General features: G+C 41.7%; 2 protein-coding genes across 3 annotated transcripts in view; one reads left to right on the plus strand and one right to left on the minus strand.

Moving 5' to 3' along the window:
- The first annotated feature begins 4,303 nt into the window (after positions 1-4,303).
- dus1l (dihydrouridine synthase 1-like (S. cerevisiae)) lies at positions 4,304-11,620 on the plus strand. Of its 2 annotated transcripts, XM_048245020.1 has the most exons (14): positions 4,304-4,490; positions 4,663-4,934; positions 5,032-5,140; positions 5,414-5,464; positions 5,547-5,659; positions 5,964-6,046; positions 6,267-6,370; positions 6,967-7,114; positions 7,282-7,378; positions 9,322-9,410; positions 9,924-10,084; positions 10,272-10,309; positions 10,553-10,628; positions 10,867-11,620. In XM_048245020.1, the coding sequence occupies exons 2-14, from the start codon at positions 4,698-4,700 to the stop codon at positions 11,001-11,003; spliced, it is 1,443 nt and encodes a 480-aa protein (XP_048100977.1). In that variant the 5' UTR covers positions 4,304-4,490; positions 4,663-4,697; the 3' UTR covers positions 11,004-11,620. The 2 variants fall into 2 exon arrangements, with proteins under 2 accessions (XP_048100977.1, XP_048100976.1); XM_048245019.1 differs by having other exon boundaries at positions 4,305-4,934.
- Positions 11,621-13,269: 1,649 nt separating this feature from the next.
- The window catches only part of gps1 (G protein pathway suppressor 1), a gene marked incomplete in the record, with an annotated part of 35,048 nt that continues 34,750 nt past the window's right edge, over positions 13,270-13,567 (minus strand). The window contains 1 exon segment of the mRNA XM_048245015.1: positions 13,270-13,567.

The following is a 13,567-nucleotide window of genomic DNA, read 5'->3' on the forward strand; positions in this document are numbered from 1 at the left end:
GTGTCAAAATTAGAGAAAACTGCAGCATAAGAACAGAAAATATTGTAATTCATATGGGCTTGCTTCATATGGGATCAAACTTTGAGTAGGCCTAGGCCTATTTGAATTTTCATTGAGGAGTTTATTGTAGCAATATGCTACCTGTATTTCGAATTGCCTATAGGCCTACAATCCAAGTTTTAAGACAGCTCCGACAACACCAGTCATCTGTGTGCACACTGCTGTAAGTTTACATATTAGCCTGCATATGAAGTGTGTGGTACAGCTCTTACAAGTTGGAGACGGGCTAAACAGGTCGGAGATAAAGCACGCCCACAACTATTGAAACTTTCTACAGCGAAAATGTGATTGGCTAAATGGGAACCAATGCTTAAAGCTATCACGTGGAGTGAGTTGCACAACGGAGCTCGGTAAGTTCGGTCACGTTTTATGCCATGCGCGAAACTACTTCCAACGTCCGTCACAACAAAGCATGTTCTCGGAATCGTATCGGCAACGGAACCTGAGCAAAATGTAGGCGTAGCCAAACTGACGACCACCTGTAAACAGCTGTGCTGAAAACAACTTTTTAGTCATGGATTGTACTGTTAAACTGATTGACTAGACACTCATAATTTGCAAGCCTTTACTAGCTACTTAGGCTAATGAACATTCTGTTAACTAGATGTACCGCAGAGCGGTACAAAATATGACAGCCGCCCAGTCCTGCACATTATCTAGGGAAAAATAAATCACTCTTGTCAATTTGTCTCCATCTCCTATTACATCCTCTACTCTTGCATGTAAATAAGTGTGTGCATGTGTGTGTTTGTTTTTGTGTAGCCTACAGTGCTTCTGTGTGTGTGTTCGCTTGCGAGTGTGTGTGTGGGGGGGCGTGTGTGTGTGTGTGTGTGTGTGCCTGTGCATGGATGTGTGTGTGTGTCTATGTGTGTGTGCGTGGTTATGTGTGTGTTTGTGTGCGTCTGTGCGTGTGGGTGTGTGCAACCCTTCACTCAACTCCACCATCTACAGGCCGATTGGTGTACAGTCACTAAAAATAGGCTACACATTCATTTATTATATGGGTATATGCCCCCTATGAACAGAATTCCACGAATGTATCTATCTATGGATCTTACACATCAAATTTTGTGACATCAGCCAAAGATAACTGCGATTACAGGTTGCCCAGGGTTATTGTAAAACTAACTGAAACTAAACTGAAATCAGAAACTTGAAAGAACTAAATAAAAAACAAAAAATAATGAAAACGCCAAAACTATAATAACTCTGTAATGGCCATCAAACTATTAACCCCCTGCGCTACACGGATATGGCTGATAACTGATGAGGCTTATATTTTTGTTTTCGGAATTGTTTTTACTTTATTTTTACTTGTTCAAGTGTGTGTGTGTGTGTGTGTGTGTGTGTGTGTGTGTGTGTGTGAGTGTGTTTACATGCACAGGACAGTGCTGTGGTGACATTTCCTTTAGCATGAATCAAGTATTTCTTCATTTATCTTTAATGCAGGAGATACACACACACACACAACTGAAATGAGAAATGGCACACACACACACACACACACACACACACACAATGACAGACAACACACACATGAAGTGACAGAGTACACACACAATAAGGATTTCTCTTGGACACTGGTTATACAAAATCAGTTTTGCAAGATTTCACACTATTACCTCAAAATATGATTGATACATTTATGACCGCAAGCTGGTGTGTGGTGAGCATTCTGGCGCATAATGGCTGCCATGCATCAGGTGGTTGCTACACATTAGTAGTGCTTACTTACTGAGGTTCCCCCTTCAGTAAAGCACTTTGGCTGCTTTGAAAAGTTCTAAATACAATGTGTTGTATGACTGTAAAACACATCATCATTTATTAATGAATTAACGTTTGATGTTATGAAAACTTTAGTTTTATTGTGTAAAGCATGTCACTATTTATTAATAGCTTACCCCTTACGAAAAAGAACTATAGTAATAATGTAATATTTCTGTTAGTTGTATCGATGTATATGCTATTCTGTAATATTTCTAAAATATCCTTGCCCTTTATAGTGTTCCTATAGTAGCCTACAGTCTTATACTACTGGCTATATTCTAGTTCCTATAGTACAGTCTAGGCTATATTTTACTTTACTTTTAGCTTTTGTAGCTTAAAAAATGCTCTTCCTAACTTGAAACCCCTTTGTTGAAATGCAAGAAATTGCAGACTGAAACTATAGGGAGTAGTCTAGTGAGTGTTTGGGAATGAACATTAGCTCATAAGCTCAAATGTATTTCTTGTAGACGTTTTGTGGTCTTAATGCAACATTTTACAAAGCACTGACAAGGCGACCAATAACTTTGAGGGAGTCATCAGCCAAAAAACCCTATTTAGCAAGCAGAAGTGTCCCAGCCCGTGTTTAGGATGCATCATTGACCGGTATCTAACAAACCATTGCATTAGCGAATGTTAGCGTTGTGGCTAAGCAACTTAGCTCCTGTCAGTAGGCCTATGGTCAGAAAAGAATGGGATGACAGTCGAACAGACAATTAACAGTGCTGTTATCAATTTGCTCGCTATAACTGCATTTATGTTTCACAAATACACCAACAATCAAACTAGCCTCAATCAATCTATCAATGCTACTGTTAACATTATTTTACCTATTGACATAACATTAAGCTGGTGTAAGATTAACGTTCCTATAGTAAAAACCAAGCATGTCCGATGAAAATTCTCAGGTTTATTTCAGCTTCAAGAAGAAAAGGAAATTGCATTTTATGTGAAAATCATCCTACACAAGCCACAAAGCTGTGAAACCGTAAGCTACCATTGCGTTGTCATTGTAGGAAGTGAAGTGGAACCAGGCATAAAGATAAGTAAGGCATGTGTGTCTTGCAGCAGAGCTGTATGGAGTGTGTGTGCATGTGTGTGTGTGTACTGTATGTATGTGAGAGTGCGTGCCTGTATGTGTGTTTGTGTGTGTTTGTGTGTGTGTGTGTGTGTGGACGTGTGTGTTTGCGTGTGGATGTGAATGTGTGTGTATGTGTATGTGTGCATGTGTGTGTGTGTGTGTGTGCGTGTGTGTGTGTTTGTGAGAGAGAGTGTGTTAGACATTCCTGCCTTGTAGCTCCTCTCCTCATCATCCTCTACCTGCAACCCTTCGCTCAACACCACCATCTACAGGCCGATGGGTGTACAGTCACTAAATTAATTTATTTTTTCGATCAAAGGGGAATCAAACGAAAATTTTCTATAAAAGTCTAGGGCTAAATGCCCACCAAGTTCCATGTGCCCTGGTGTTTCGGTGTCCCAGGAATCGTTGACCAAAAATTCAGGACGTTGATGATGGAAGGAAAAAAAAACTTTGACAATCCCTACCGCCACGCTAGCGGCGGACATAATTATTGGTCTCATTGGTCGCATTGGTATTGGCCTGCCTAGGGTTTCAGGGGTTCTGAAATTATGAGAAAGCACGGATTCAGTTTCTATCTTGCAAAAGGCCTATAGCCTGCGGTTTTCATGAAGTATCACAACGTTTCTGAAGGTAGGAGAATGTGACATTTCTCTAGCAAAATGTTTTTCTCTTGTGTCCCAGACCTTGATAATCAGTAATAAATAGCTCCCTTATTATTCATCTCATAAGTCCTACCCAAAGTCTGGTAGCCTAGCACAGACACATGCAAGCGACTGCTAAATTAGAATGCCTTTTTAGTGTCATGATTTGATATCTAGGCTTATTAAAGGCTACCTTTACAAAAAATAGCTGCAGTTGCCGTTTTTTCCGTTCTAGGCTACTGCAGTTTTTCTGAAGTAGCCTACAGTGCAGTACAATAATATTTTCATGACCAAAATACGTCATTTCTGCAGAAAAGTAGGCCTAGCCTAGGCTACTCTGTAGTGCAATATGGGTATTCCCAGGCTAGTTTTAGATAGATAGATAGATAGATAGATAGATAGATAGATAGATATATACTTTATTGATCCCTAGGGGAAATTCAAGGTCGAAGTTTTGATAAGGGTAAAGGTATTTTTTTAGACTCTGGGGTATTTCTCTGGGGTATACACATGATAGGCAACAGAAATTCATATATTGTTAAAATCCAGTAATATAAGCTTGCAGCGGCATCTCCAGGATGATATGCAATGTGCAACAGAAAACCGGATTTGCGCCCTTGTCTCTAATGCAGGCAAACCTACATTAAAACCATACCACAATATACATTTGTTGATATAAATTTTCATACTAAGAAATGGAGTCATTATATAAACATATAGTCATTGAAAACATAAACCGCTACGACTACACTAGACCTACTCATAGGCTAGAATAGGAACGATGTATCATTGGTTGATAATTCAGAACGGTACGAATATAGTGTTGCGCTACACACGCACCCGAAGAAGCCCACTGGAGTTGTGTCCATGATAGACTTTTTAAAAACCTTTCGGTGGAATTGATCTGGGTGGTAGGACAGGTGTGGCTCACGGAATCAAAGGTATTATGGAAGTTTAGCATTTGTAAAGAGTTTGCTTTTGACATGTTACCAAGCCCATCTAGTCTTGTGCTGACACAGACAACACTCCATAGTGGATCTGATCCGTTTGGGCTCTTTTAACAGTCGCTGGCATATTCAAAAGGTGAAAGTTAATTAACATTAATCGTCACAGTCGTTTAGGCTTCCATCTGTCTAACACTGGGTATCATGGCGAAGCTTCAAGGATTTGAATTCTGGAAAACTACCCTAAAAGGAGCTCGATATGTGGTTGCGCCCATGGTGGACCAGAGTGAATTAGCATGGAGGCTTCTCAGTCGAAGACACGGCGCGGAGCTTTGCTACACACCTATGTTTCATGCCCAGGTGTTCGTGAGAGATGTTAATTATCGCCGTGAGAACCTGTACAGTGAAGTATGTCCTGAAGATCGACCACTGATTACACAGGTATCGTTAAGCTCCTGTTTAGATTTGTTGTACGTATGGATGTAAATATGGAAAGGACCAATTAGGTAACTGTGCTAAAACCTTTATTATTCCACAGTTTTGTGCCAATGATCCAGAGGTATTTATCCAAGCTGCTCTATTGGCACAAGATTACTGCGATGCCATTGACCTAAACCTGGGATGCCCTCAAATGATCGCGAAAAGAGGTATCTCAGCTGAACCTGTGTGTTTATTTTTTTTATTTATTTAGACAATCGTGCAAATCAGGTTAGTTTACTGTTGGTCACAGCCTCTAGCGTCACATTGTATGTGTTGATGAATATGATCGCCTACCATTTCTACATAACTGTACTATTCGACAATAAGTAAGAGCATTAAAGAAACAAAACAACTACAAAATAATGATGGACTCAGGGGTCAGTTCTGAGCAGCCCAGCTGTAGCCAGTGTTAACAGGTTGGTTATTTCTATTTCCTTAAGGTCACTATGGCGCCTTTCTCCAAGATGAGTGGGAGCTGCTTGAGAAGATGAGTAAGTATGTCTCTCTATGTTGCAGATATGGTCATACCCTGATATTCATCTTGGTTTATTAATGTGATATTGTGACTTTCAGTTAAACTGGCAAATGAGAAACTCTCGGTTCCCATCACTTGCAAGATTAGAGTTTTCCCTGAGATTGAGAAGACCGTAAAGTATGCCAAGATGTTGGAGAAAGCTGGATGCCAGGTACCATCATGTAATTGATTCTATGGGCCCTACTTTGGCAGTCAAAGTGCAAAGTCTATGAACTTGCAAAGTTCTTCTGCATATCGTGGGGCACATGGACTCATTAGTGTTTGGGCTGAGATCTTGTCCATGGTGTTGAATATGCTAATTATTTTTTCCTAGTTATGAAATTAGCTTTAGTTAGAGCTAAGTTTTTGCACTTGGCCCATCATTCAAATTAGGGCCCTACAGGTGATTTCTGTAAGGATGTTTCACCCAAGGAATGTTGTCATCTCCTTTTAATTTGTCATTGTAATGTCTTCAGCTTCTGACTGTTCATGGCCGAACCAAAGATCAGAAAGGTGCTATGACCGGAATCGCTAGCTGGGAGCACATCAAGGCTGTAAGGTGAGATGCTGAAGTTAGTAGCACATGCGTTACACCAGCTCCATTTTTTTTTTTGTAGATACATTTCTGTGCCCCTGAAATTCATCAGTCAAAATGTATCTACTATAAGTTATCTAGGATAAAGACTAATTAAACTAATTTGATGCCTTCATCTCACAGTTTGTATCTCTCACTCTCTCTCACTGATCTAATATTTTCAAACTCTCTCTCTCACTGGCAGAGAGGCGGTGAACATCCCAGTTTTTGCCAATGGAAACATTCAGCACTTGAGTGATGTGCAGCGATGCATGGAGGAAACGGGGGTCCATGGCATCATGAGTGCAGGTATGGGCTGTCACAACCCCGTATGTTTTCAGCACAGTGGGTCTATTAGCATGGTTATGGAAAACTCTCAGATCCGTTTTTTTCATGAGATGTGCTGGAAAGGTGTAGCATGGGCCAAGGAAATGCCGCTAAACGTTGAAGCCGATTTGAACCTTGTGGTGGATCCGTAAACGAGTCTCCACTTTCAGTGGCTCTGCGAGATGTTTGGGTGTTTGGCCTTAGCAGAGATCTGTGGGGGCTGTCATAGTAGTGGTTAAGGAGCTGGGCTAGCATGCCGTTGCTAGAATCGTTGTGGATTCAATTCCCAGCTTCCACCGTTGTGCCCTTGAGCAAGGCACGTAACCCAGTTGCTCTGGGGACAATGTAACAATGCCCTTGTAATATAATTGACATGTACAAGTCTCTTTTGAAAAGGCATCTGCTAAATTAATACATTTAAATGTAAATCGGTGCTCTCTCAGTGCCCTTCCGGTTGTTTAGGAGTTGATCTTCCTTCCTTACGTCACGTGTGAGTTCTTATGCAATTGTACAAATGGCATTGTTTTGTGTTTTTATGTGTGCTCAGAGCTTATTTTGACATTATCTTCTCTTTACAGAGGGGAATCTGCATAACCCAGCCTTGTTTGAGGGTCGTAGCCCCCCAGTGTGGGAAATGGCGGAAGAGTACCTTGAAGTGGTCCAGAAACATCCCCCTTGCTCCTTGTCCTTTGTGCGCGCCCACCTCTTTAAGCTCTGGCACCACACGTATGTCACCTGTTTTTTTGTCTTTGTGTTTTGAGCTCTTTTGAATTCACTTGTCTTATAATGGATATGGATACAACAAGGATAACGTGCTTTTCCATGTACCTGTCACCTGTTGCTGGTGATGTTCCTCATTCGTCCTGCTTGTTTACTTGGTGCATTGTGAGCAGGCTACAGATCCACCAGGACCTGAGAGAAGAGTTGGCCAAAGTCAAAAACATCGAGGGCTTAGCAGAGGTCAGCCGTCAGCTCAAGCTACGCTGCCAGGTACACCATTTATATTGTGATCTGTTATATAGCAAATCCTGTTCTAAAAAGCCTGGAAAGGTATGGGTTCAATTCCCAGCTTTCACCGTTGTGCCCTTGGGCAAGGCACTTAACCTCTACTTGCTTTGGGGCCAATGGCCCTGAAATATTTAAGTCCCTTTGGATAAAAGTGTCTGCTATATGAAGAAATCTAAAATGTCCAACTCTTATAATTGTACACAAATAGTAGAGCAGTGGAAACCCATTGTTTCAGTGTATCAAGTCATCAGCTCATAGCAGTCTGAGCGTAATGTATGAATCATTGAGGTACATCTATCTAGTCCGCAACCTCATTCCAATCCCACATTAAAAACGTCACAAAATCAGCATTCTATCACCTGAAAAACATCACAAAACAAGACTATGACTCAGTAACCGAAACCCTCATCCACTGCTTCATCTCCATCCGTCTGGACTACTAAAATGCCATACTCCTCTGTATGTCTCCCCTCCAAGGCCTTGGACATGCAGCAATATGTCCAGAACTCAGCTACCAGGGTCTTAAGCCCTGGCAGCACATCACCCCCACCCTCATTCAGCTCCATTGGTTACCAGTCAAGTTCTGCATTATGTACAAAATTCTGCTTCTCACCTACAAGTCCCTTCATGCTCTGGCCCCCTAAATACCTTTCTGACTTACTCCACCTCTACACCCCTCTGCAGTCCCTCCGGTCCTCCAACAAGGATCAGCTGACCATACCCTGCACCAGACCTTTGGGGACAGGGCCTTTCGTGTGTCTGCCCCAACTCTGGAACCAGCCCCCCCCATTCACTGTGCCTCTTCTGTGGGCCTGTTCAAAAAACACATCGTTTCACTGAGGCCTTCACTCTCTAATCCCTTCACCATCCCACCCAGCGCTCCTGCGCACACACATGCACACACAATTACTACCACCCCTTTATGTAAAGCGACCTTGAGTTTCTAGAAAGGCGCTAAATAAAACTAATTTATTATTATTAGGAACGTGTTTGTGTATGTGTTTGTGTGCGTGTTTGTTATTCGCATATCTGTAGAACCGTTCATCCGACTAATTTCATAACTTGGCAGGTGTCTTGCTACAGGCACGAGTAAGTGCAGTGCTAAGTTTGATATTTGAATAAGAAATGCAAAAGATATCATTAAACATATCGGTAAAAGAAACACACATTGGCTTTAGCCACTCCCCCTCTCACGCAGCACAGTGAAGGACCAGAGACAGAGAGGGCTGAAGTTTTGGCAGCATGAATCGGTGCACAGCACGGGTATAAAGCCATGTTTGGATGATTATCATGTCTGACCTCAACAAGAAAGAATGCCTCTGTATGCGGTTTGCAGGCATAAAATGATGAATGGTTTGTCTATATCATTAAGTTATTAAATTGGCTAAACATACAGTAGGCTATAGCTTTAACTCAAAGATTGAGTTGTTTGATGTCCTTTTGATCAGCTATAGACAACGAGTGGCAGACAAAGCATGATGTCACTTATAGGCTACCAGAGATTGTTTTTGAGTCATATACTGTAGTTGCAAATTTCAGATGCATCATTCCACAAAATTATTTGTCTTCTCTAACATCAAGTAAATCTTGAACATATAGCCTTAAAACAGCTGGTTTTTTTATTTTGATGTCATTTTGATCTTTAAAAAATATCACATGCAGTGATGCTTAAATTCTGATCACTGCACATCTATTTTAATGTATTATATTGTAATATTCAGTATTCATTATTGAATGCTTAGCTGGAATGATTTCCATATCATCCTATTTTTAAAGCAGGCCTACCTGCGGGCATGTAATCGGGCTACAGGTTTTCTACAGGAATAGCATGTTTGAACGGGCACTGCACTAGTTGAGTTTAATTCAGTCTGTCTTTGTGAATCTTCTCAGAAGCTCAAACATGTTGTTCTCCTTTCTCACACCAGGAGGAGATAGCCAAGGGTGAGACGGACACCAGTTGCTCTGGTGGACTGCCCCAGCCTCACTGGATCTGCCAACCATATGTCCGACCGCCGTAAGTCCAGTGCCCAAACGCCTCCACAGTGCAGAACAGTATGTGGCACACCACACCGTTATCTAGAGGCCAGGACGTAAAACATGAAGGTGTAGTGAACATGATGTGCACTACTGAAGTAGTGTCCAGCAAAAAGCAAACACTGAAAAGAACAAGCTGCACAGTATTTTAGTTTAAATGGTGTTAAGCTGCAGGACCTAGACCACAATTCTCATACAGTGGATGTTAAATTTACATTGGCAGTATTTCCTCATGGTGTCCCATGGTGTGCGCATACCTAAACTAGTGAACAAATACAGAGGCAGTAGGAGCTCTACTGTACTGTTGGTGGCACATATACAGTATAAGAGTATATATACTTATACATACTTATACATGCCACTTGCCTACTGTCTTGTGCCACTCGCCTTCTGTCTGGTGACCCCTGTCCCACGGCACTTGCCTACTGTCCTGCAACACTGTCCCGTGCCACTTATCAACCCTAACTCTGTGTGTGTGTGTTTTTCTTCTCAGGCCAAAGGAGCCAGGGAGTGAGAACACCCCCAAAGATCCAGAGGTCAAGGGGGCAAAGAGAGCCTTGGAGGACACCGACAACACAACAGATTCCCTCTCCAAAAACAAGCAAAAGAAGAAAGCCCGTAACCCCAACAAGAACTTCTGTCTTGAACAAAAACGTAAGCAGATGTCATCGTGACCATGATTTTCCCTGCAGACCCTTACAACTTTGCCACTTTACTGGTAGTTTATGTCATTTAAGCATTGGACCAAGGGTGTGTCAGGGTTGTTTTCATTTTTTTGAAGAATGAATTTCATTTATGCCGAGTAGTGAGGAAGGGCTGACTGACTTGTTTACGTTTACAGCAAAGTACATCAAGTGTGAGCAGTGTGGAAACCCTAAAGTAAGTAATTCACTGTTTTTTTTTTCTTTTTCTTGTGAATGTGTATATGTAAGAAAGCTGACAGTTTTAGTTACATTACCCTGCTGAAGGCGAAGTACGAAGCTGTGTCCATGAGTATGTTTAGTATTTCACGTGCCATGACTGCATTCAGTCGAGGTCGGGTTGGGGGTGGGGGCATTGTTAATGAACATGACACAATATTGTGAAATGAGTATGATTGTAAATGCCTTGTTTTATTTTCAGGGAAATAAGTGCGTCTTCAGCTTGTGTCGTGGCTGCTGTAAGAAGGCAGCCTATAAAGCAGTGGCCGATTGCCCAGGTGAGTTAGTCCGCGAATCGAGGGGCAGGGGGTGGTAAGTTGCAAAAGCACTACATGTTGTACCCATTGGATCCCTAACAGCCCTCCATCACGGTACCACCAGTAGCAACAAAATCACCATCAACAAATCAGCCTTTGTGCCTTTGTAACCAAATCTATGAATGAAATCCTTTTTTCATTTCTTGATTCATTTGCTTTTTAACATCTATTCGCACTGTCCTCTCACTGTATTGTCCAGGTCATGGGCTGAGGTTCAAGACTAAAGCACTGAAGATTCAGGCGGCCGAGATGGAGAACGGTCAACTCAACGGAAGCATCCAGGAGGAGTCTCCCTCCATCCCACCCGATCAGCCAGTCGCCCAAGCCGTGGCATAACACACACACACACACACACACACACACACGGGCCTCCCAATCACTGCCGTCTACCATCTCAGCGAGTCACGTCAATGGTGTTGCAGACAACAACAACCACCACAAAAACTAAAAGAACATAAACCCAGTGGAGATTATTTGAGTTGATTTGAATTTAAATGACATCCACATCAACACTTAACTCCTTCCCTCTGAGGAGTGCTGTCAGCCGGGTGCTGTGCAGTGGTCCCCGGGGCAGACTGGACTGATGGCGGATGTGCTCCTGCCCTCTCGCCAGGAACTGAGAAGCCCAGTCAAAGGCCTCTGCTGCTGTGATAGTTTTTTTGTTTTGTTACATATGAATCATATTTCCCTGAGGAGGCAGTAAGGAGTGGGCACATATCTGGTCAACTTTTATCTTGGACTTGAAAGAATTTGTTTTATGCAGTTGTTTTGATTATCATACATATATTTTAAAAATCTTTTTGCTGTTTTGGTGATGGTGTTTTTTTTTTTTTTTCTTTTCTTTTGATCAAATGACCACTTTTTGCCATAGTTGTACCAAAGCAAAACAGTGAATGGTGCCGGTCCTATCTAACATAAGTGCATTTTCATCTATAAACTTCTCATGTTAAGAACTGATGATGGAGTCAGTCATTGTTAACTGTTAACCTACTTGTAACTCAACCTGCATGCATGTGTCCTGGAACTTAAAAAGACAGGTGTTGGTATTTAAGCACACCTCATGAAAGTACTCAACAAATAATGGCATACATCACCAACCATGCCCTGGACTAAATGCATATTCAAAATACCCAATACCCGTTTGACCTACAGAAAGGATGCTAGATTCCGAAGTTAATGTGATTTAGTCACTTGAAATCAATCTTCTTAGTTTAAGAGGTTTAGCAAATCCAGTTGCCACATCTTTAACAAGTGGTTAGAGAGTAACTGATGAATCCTTTCATAACAGCCCAGCAGTGATCTATTTCTTGTGATGTGATTGATGAGGTGCATGAATCAAGTGTGTGGAGGGGCCTACTCAATAGTCCAAAACTACATGGACAAGTTGTGTGTGTGTGTTATTTTTCCTGTGTTCCACAAGAAACATTTGGGAGATCAGAGAGGTATACTACAAAGCGAGGCTACTAGCTTACCCAGGTAACTTTGGCAGTTACCACTGATCTCAATGAAACAATGTCACTTCAAATGCAATACATGCAGTAAAGCGTTCTTTTGGAGATCAGCAATTACTCCCAGTTGCCGGGGAAAGCCAGTTACTTCGCTTCTTCGTAACCCCCTCTGGGTGGCATTTTATACGCGTAGTTTAGTGAAAACCTGAGTAAATTCACTCAGCAGAGGTGGTAAATTATCTAAAGGCCAACGCCCACTGGCAGCGTCTGATGCACATCAAGTGACACTAAAGTTTAGAAATCCATTACTTTTAACCGAGCAAGTCCCACTGGCGGTGACTGATGCGTGTTGATGACAAAAGTTTAGAAAATTGAGCTGGAGCGTGAAATCCATAGACGCAAACGTCGTTGCCAGTGAGTGTTGGCCTTAACAGAGCACTATGGCCTCATTCACCTAGCAAAACAAAGCCAAAAGGTCCTTTTAAGAGGTTTACCAGTTAACTTAGCCTGATTTGTCACTAAACCACGTCCTTGAATTACGTTGAACAGGTCCATCCTGTAGACTTGAGCCTAAAAGATGTGGTCATTTTCAGGGCAGTAGGTCATGAATGGGTTGTCAGAGATTAGGAGTTTATTTTTAATAAAATAAAAAATAATTATAACAAATCCCACATCATGTCTTTATATTTGTTAAAATACATGTTAAAGAAAAACCGTGAATACAGCTGAGGTTGATGTTGCTGTGGCTTCAGTGGCGGTTGGGGAGTGGAAAACATTTCCCGGCACCGACGATGGGATCCTTAACAGATTCATAGATGGAGACTTTCTTCTGTTGAGCAACAGCAGATTTGGAGACTTCTCTCAGCCGATGGTGGTGTGTTGGCTTCCGCACCATTGTGCATGCTCACCACACTTCTGCTACTTCCCTCTGCAAACTTATCACCTCACTTCATGCGTCAGGCACATGTTTAACAGTGTTCAGAGTATTTTTGTTTGGCTTGCACACTGACAGTGGTCTGACTGCTTGAAGGAAGGACACAGTGATGTAAGTGAGAGGGGGAGTTAGCAAAGCTTCAAAAATTGTCATCAATGTGCAAAGTGCTATGTTGGTCAGCAAAAGCAGCTACCGACAGAAAGCAAAACCTAAGTTCTGGTCTTTTTGAATGTATATTTATTTTAAAAGCATGTTTCTGTGATGAGGTTTTTCAATGTGTAATCAAGGTTTGTCACAAGATAACAGAGGAAAGTGCATCTGTTACAAAGTACAACAGGCCAGGACAGCATTAAGTGCCGCAATTCTTTTTTTCTTTTTTCTATTTTTTTTTTTCTCCTTTTTTATCTTTCATTTCCTATTGAGCAACAGGATGTGCTTGTCATTGATAACTGACAACAGATATCTTCTTCCCAACTTAAAGTCTTTAGATTGTGATTTTTCTTTCTTCAGCAGGAAAA

Source organism: Alosa alosa, chromosome 6 (genome assembly GCF_017589495.1).
Source record: "Alosa alosa isolate M-15738 ecotype Scorff River chromosome 6, AALO_Geno_1.1, whole genome shotgun sequence".
Lineage (NCBI taxonomy): Eukaryota > Metazoa > Chordata > Actinopteri > Clupeiformes > Clupeidae > Alosa > Alosa alosa.

Excerpts from the sequence above, each read along its gene's own strand:
- dus1l (XM_048245020.1), top strand. The coding sequence starts at position 4,698 with ATGGCGAAGCTTCAAGGATTTGAATTCTGGAAAACTACCCTAAAAGGA. Across the intron at positions 7,115-7,281 it reads TTTAAGCTCTGGCACCACAC|GCTACAGATCCACCAGGACC; the intron begins GTATGTCACCTG and ends CATTGTGAGCAG. Across the intron at positions 9,411-9,923 it reads CAACCATATGTCCGACCGCC|GCCAAAGGAGCCAGGGAGTG; the intron begins GTAAGTCCAGTG and ends TTTTCTTCTCAG.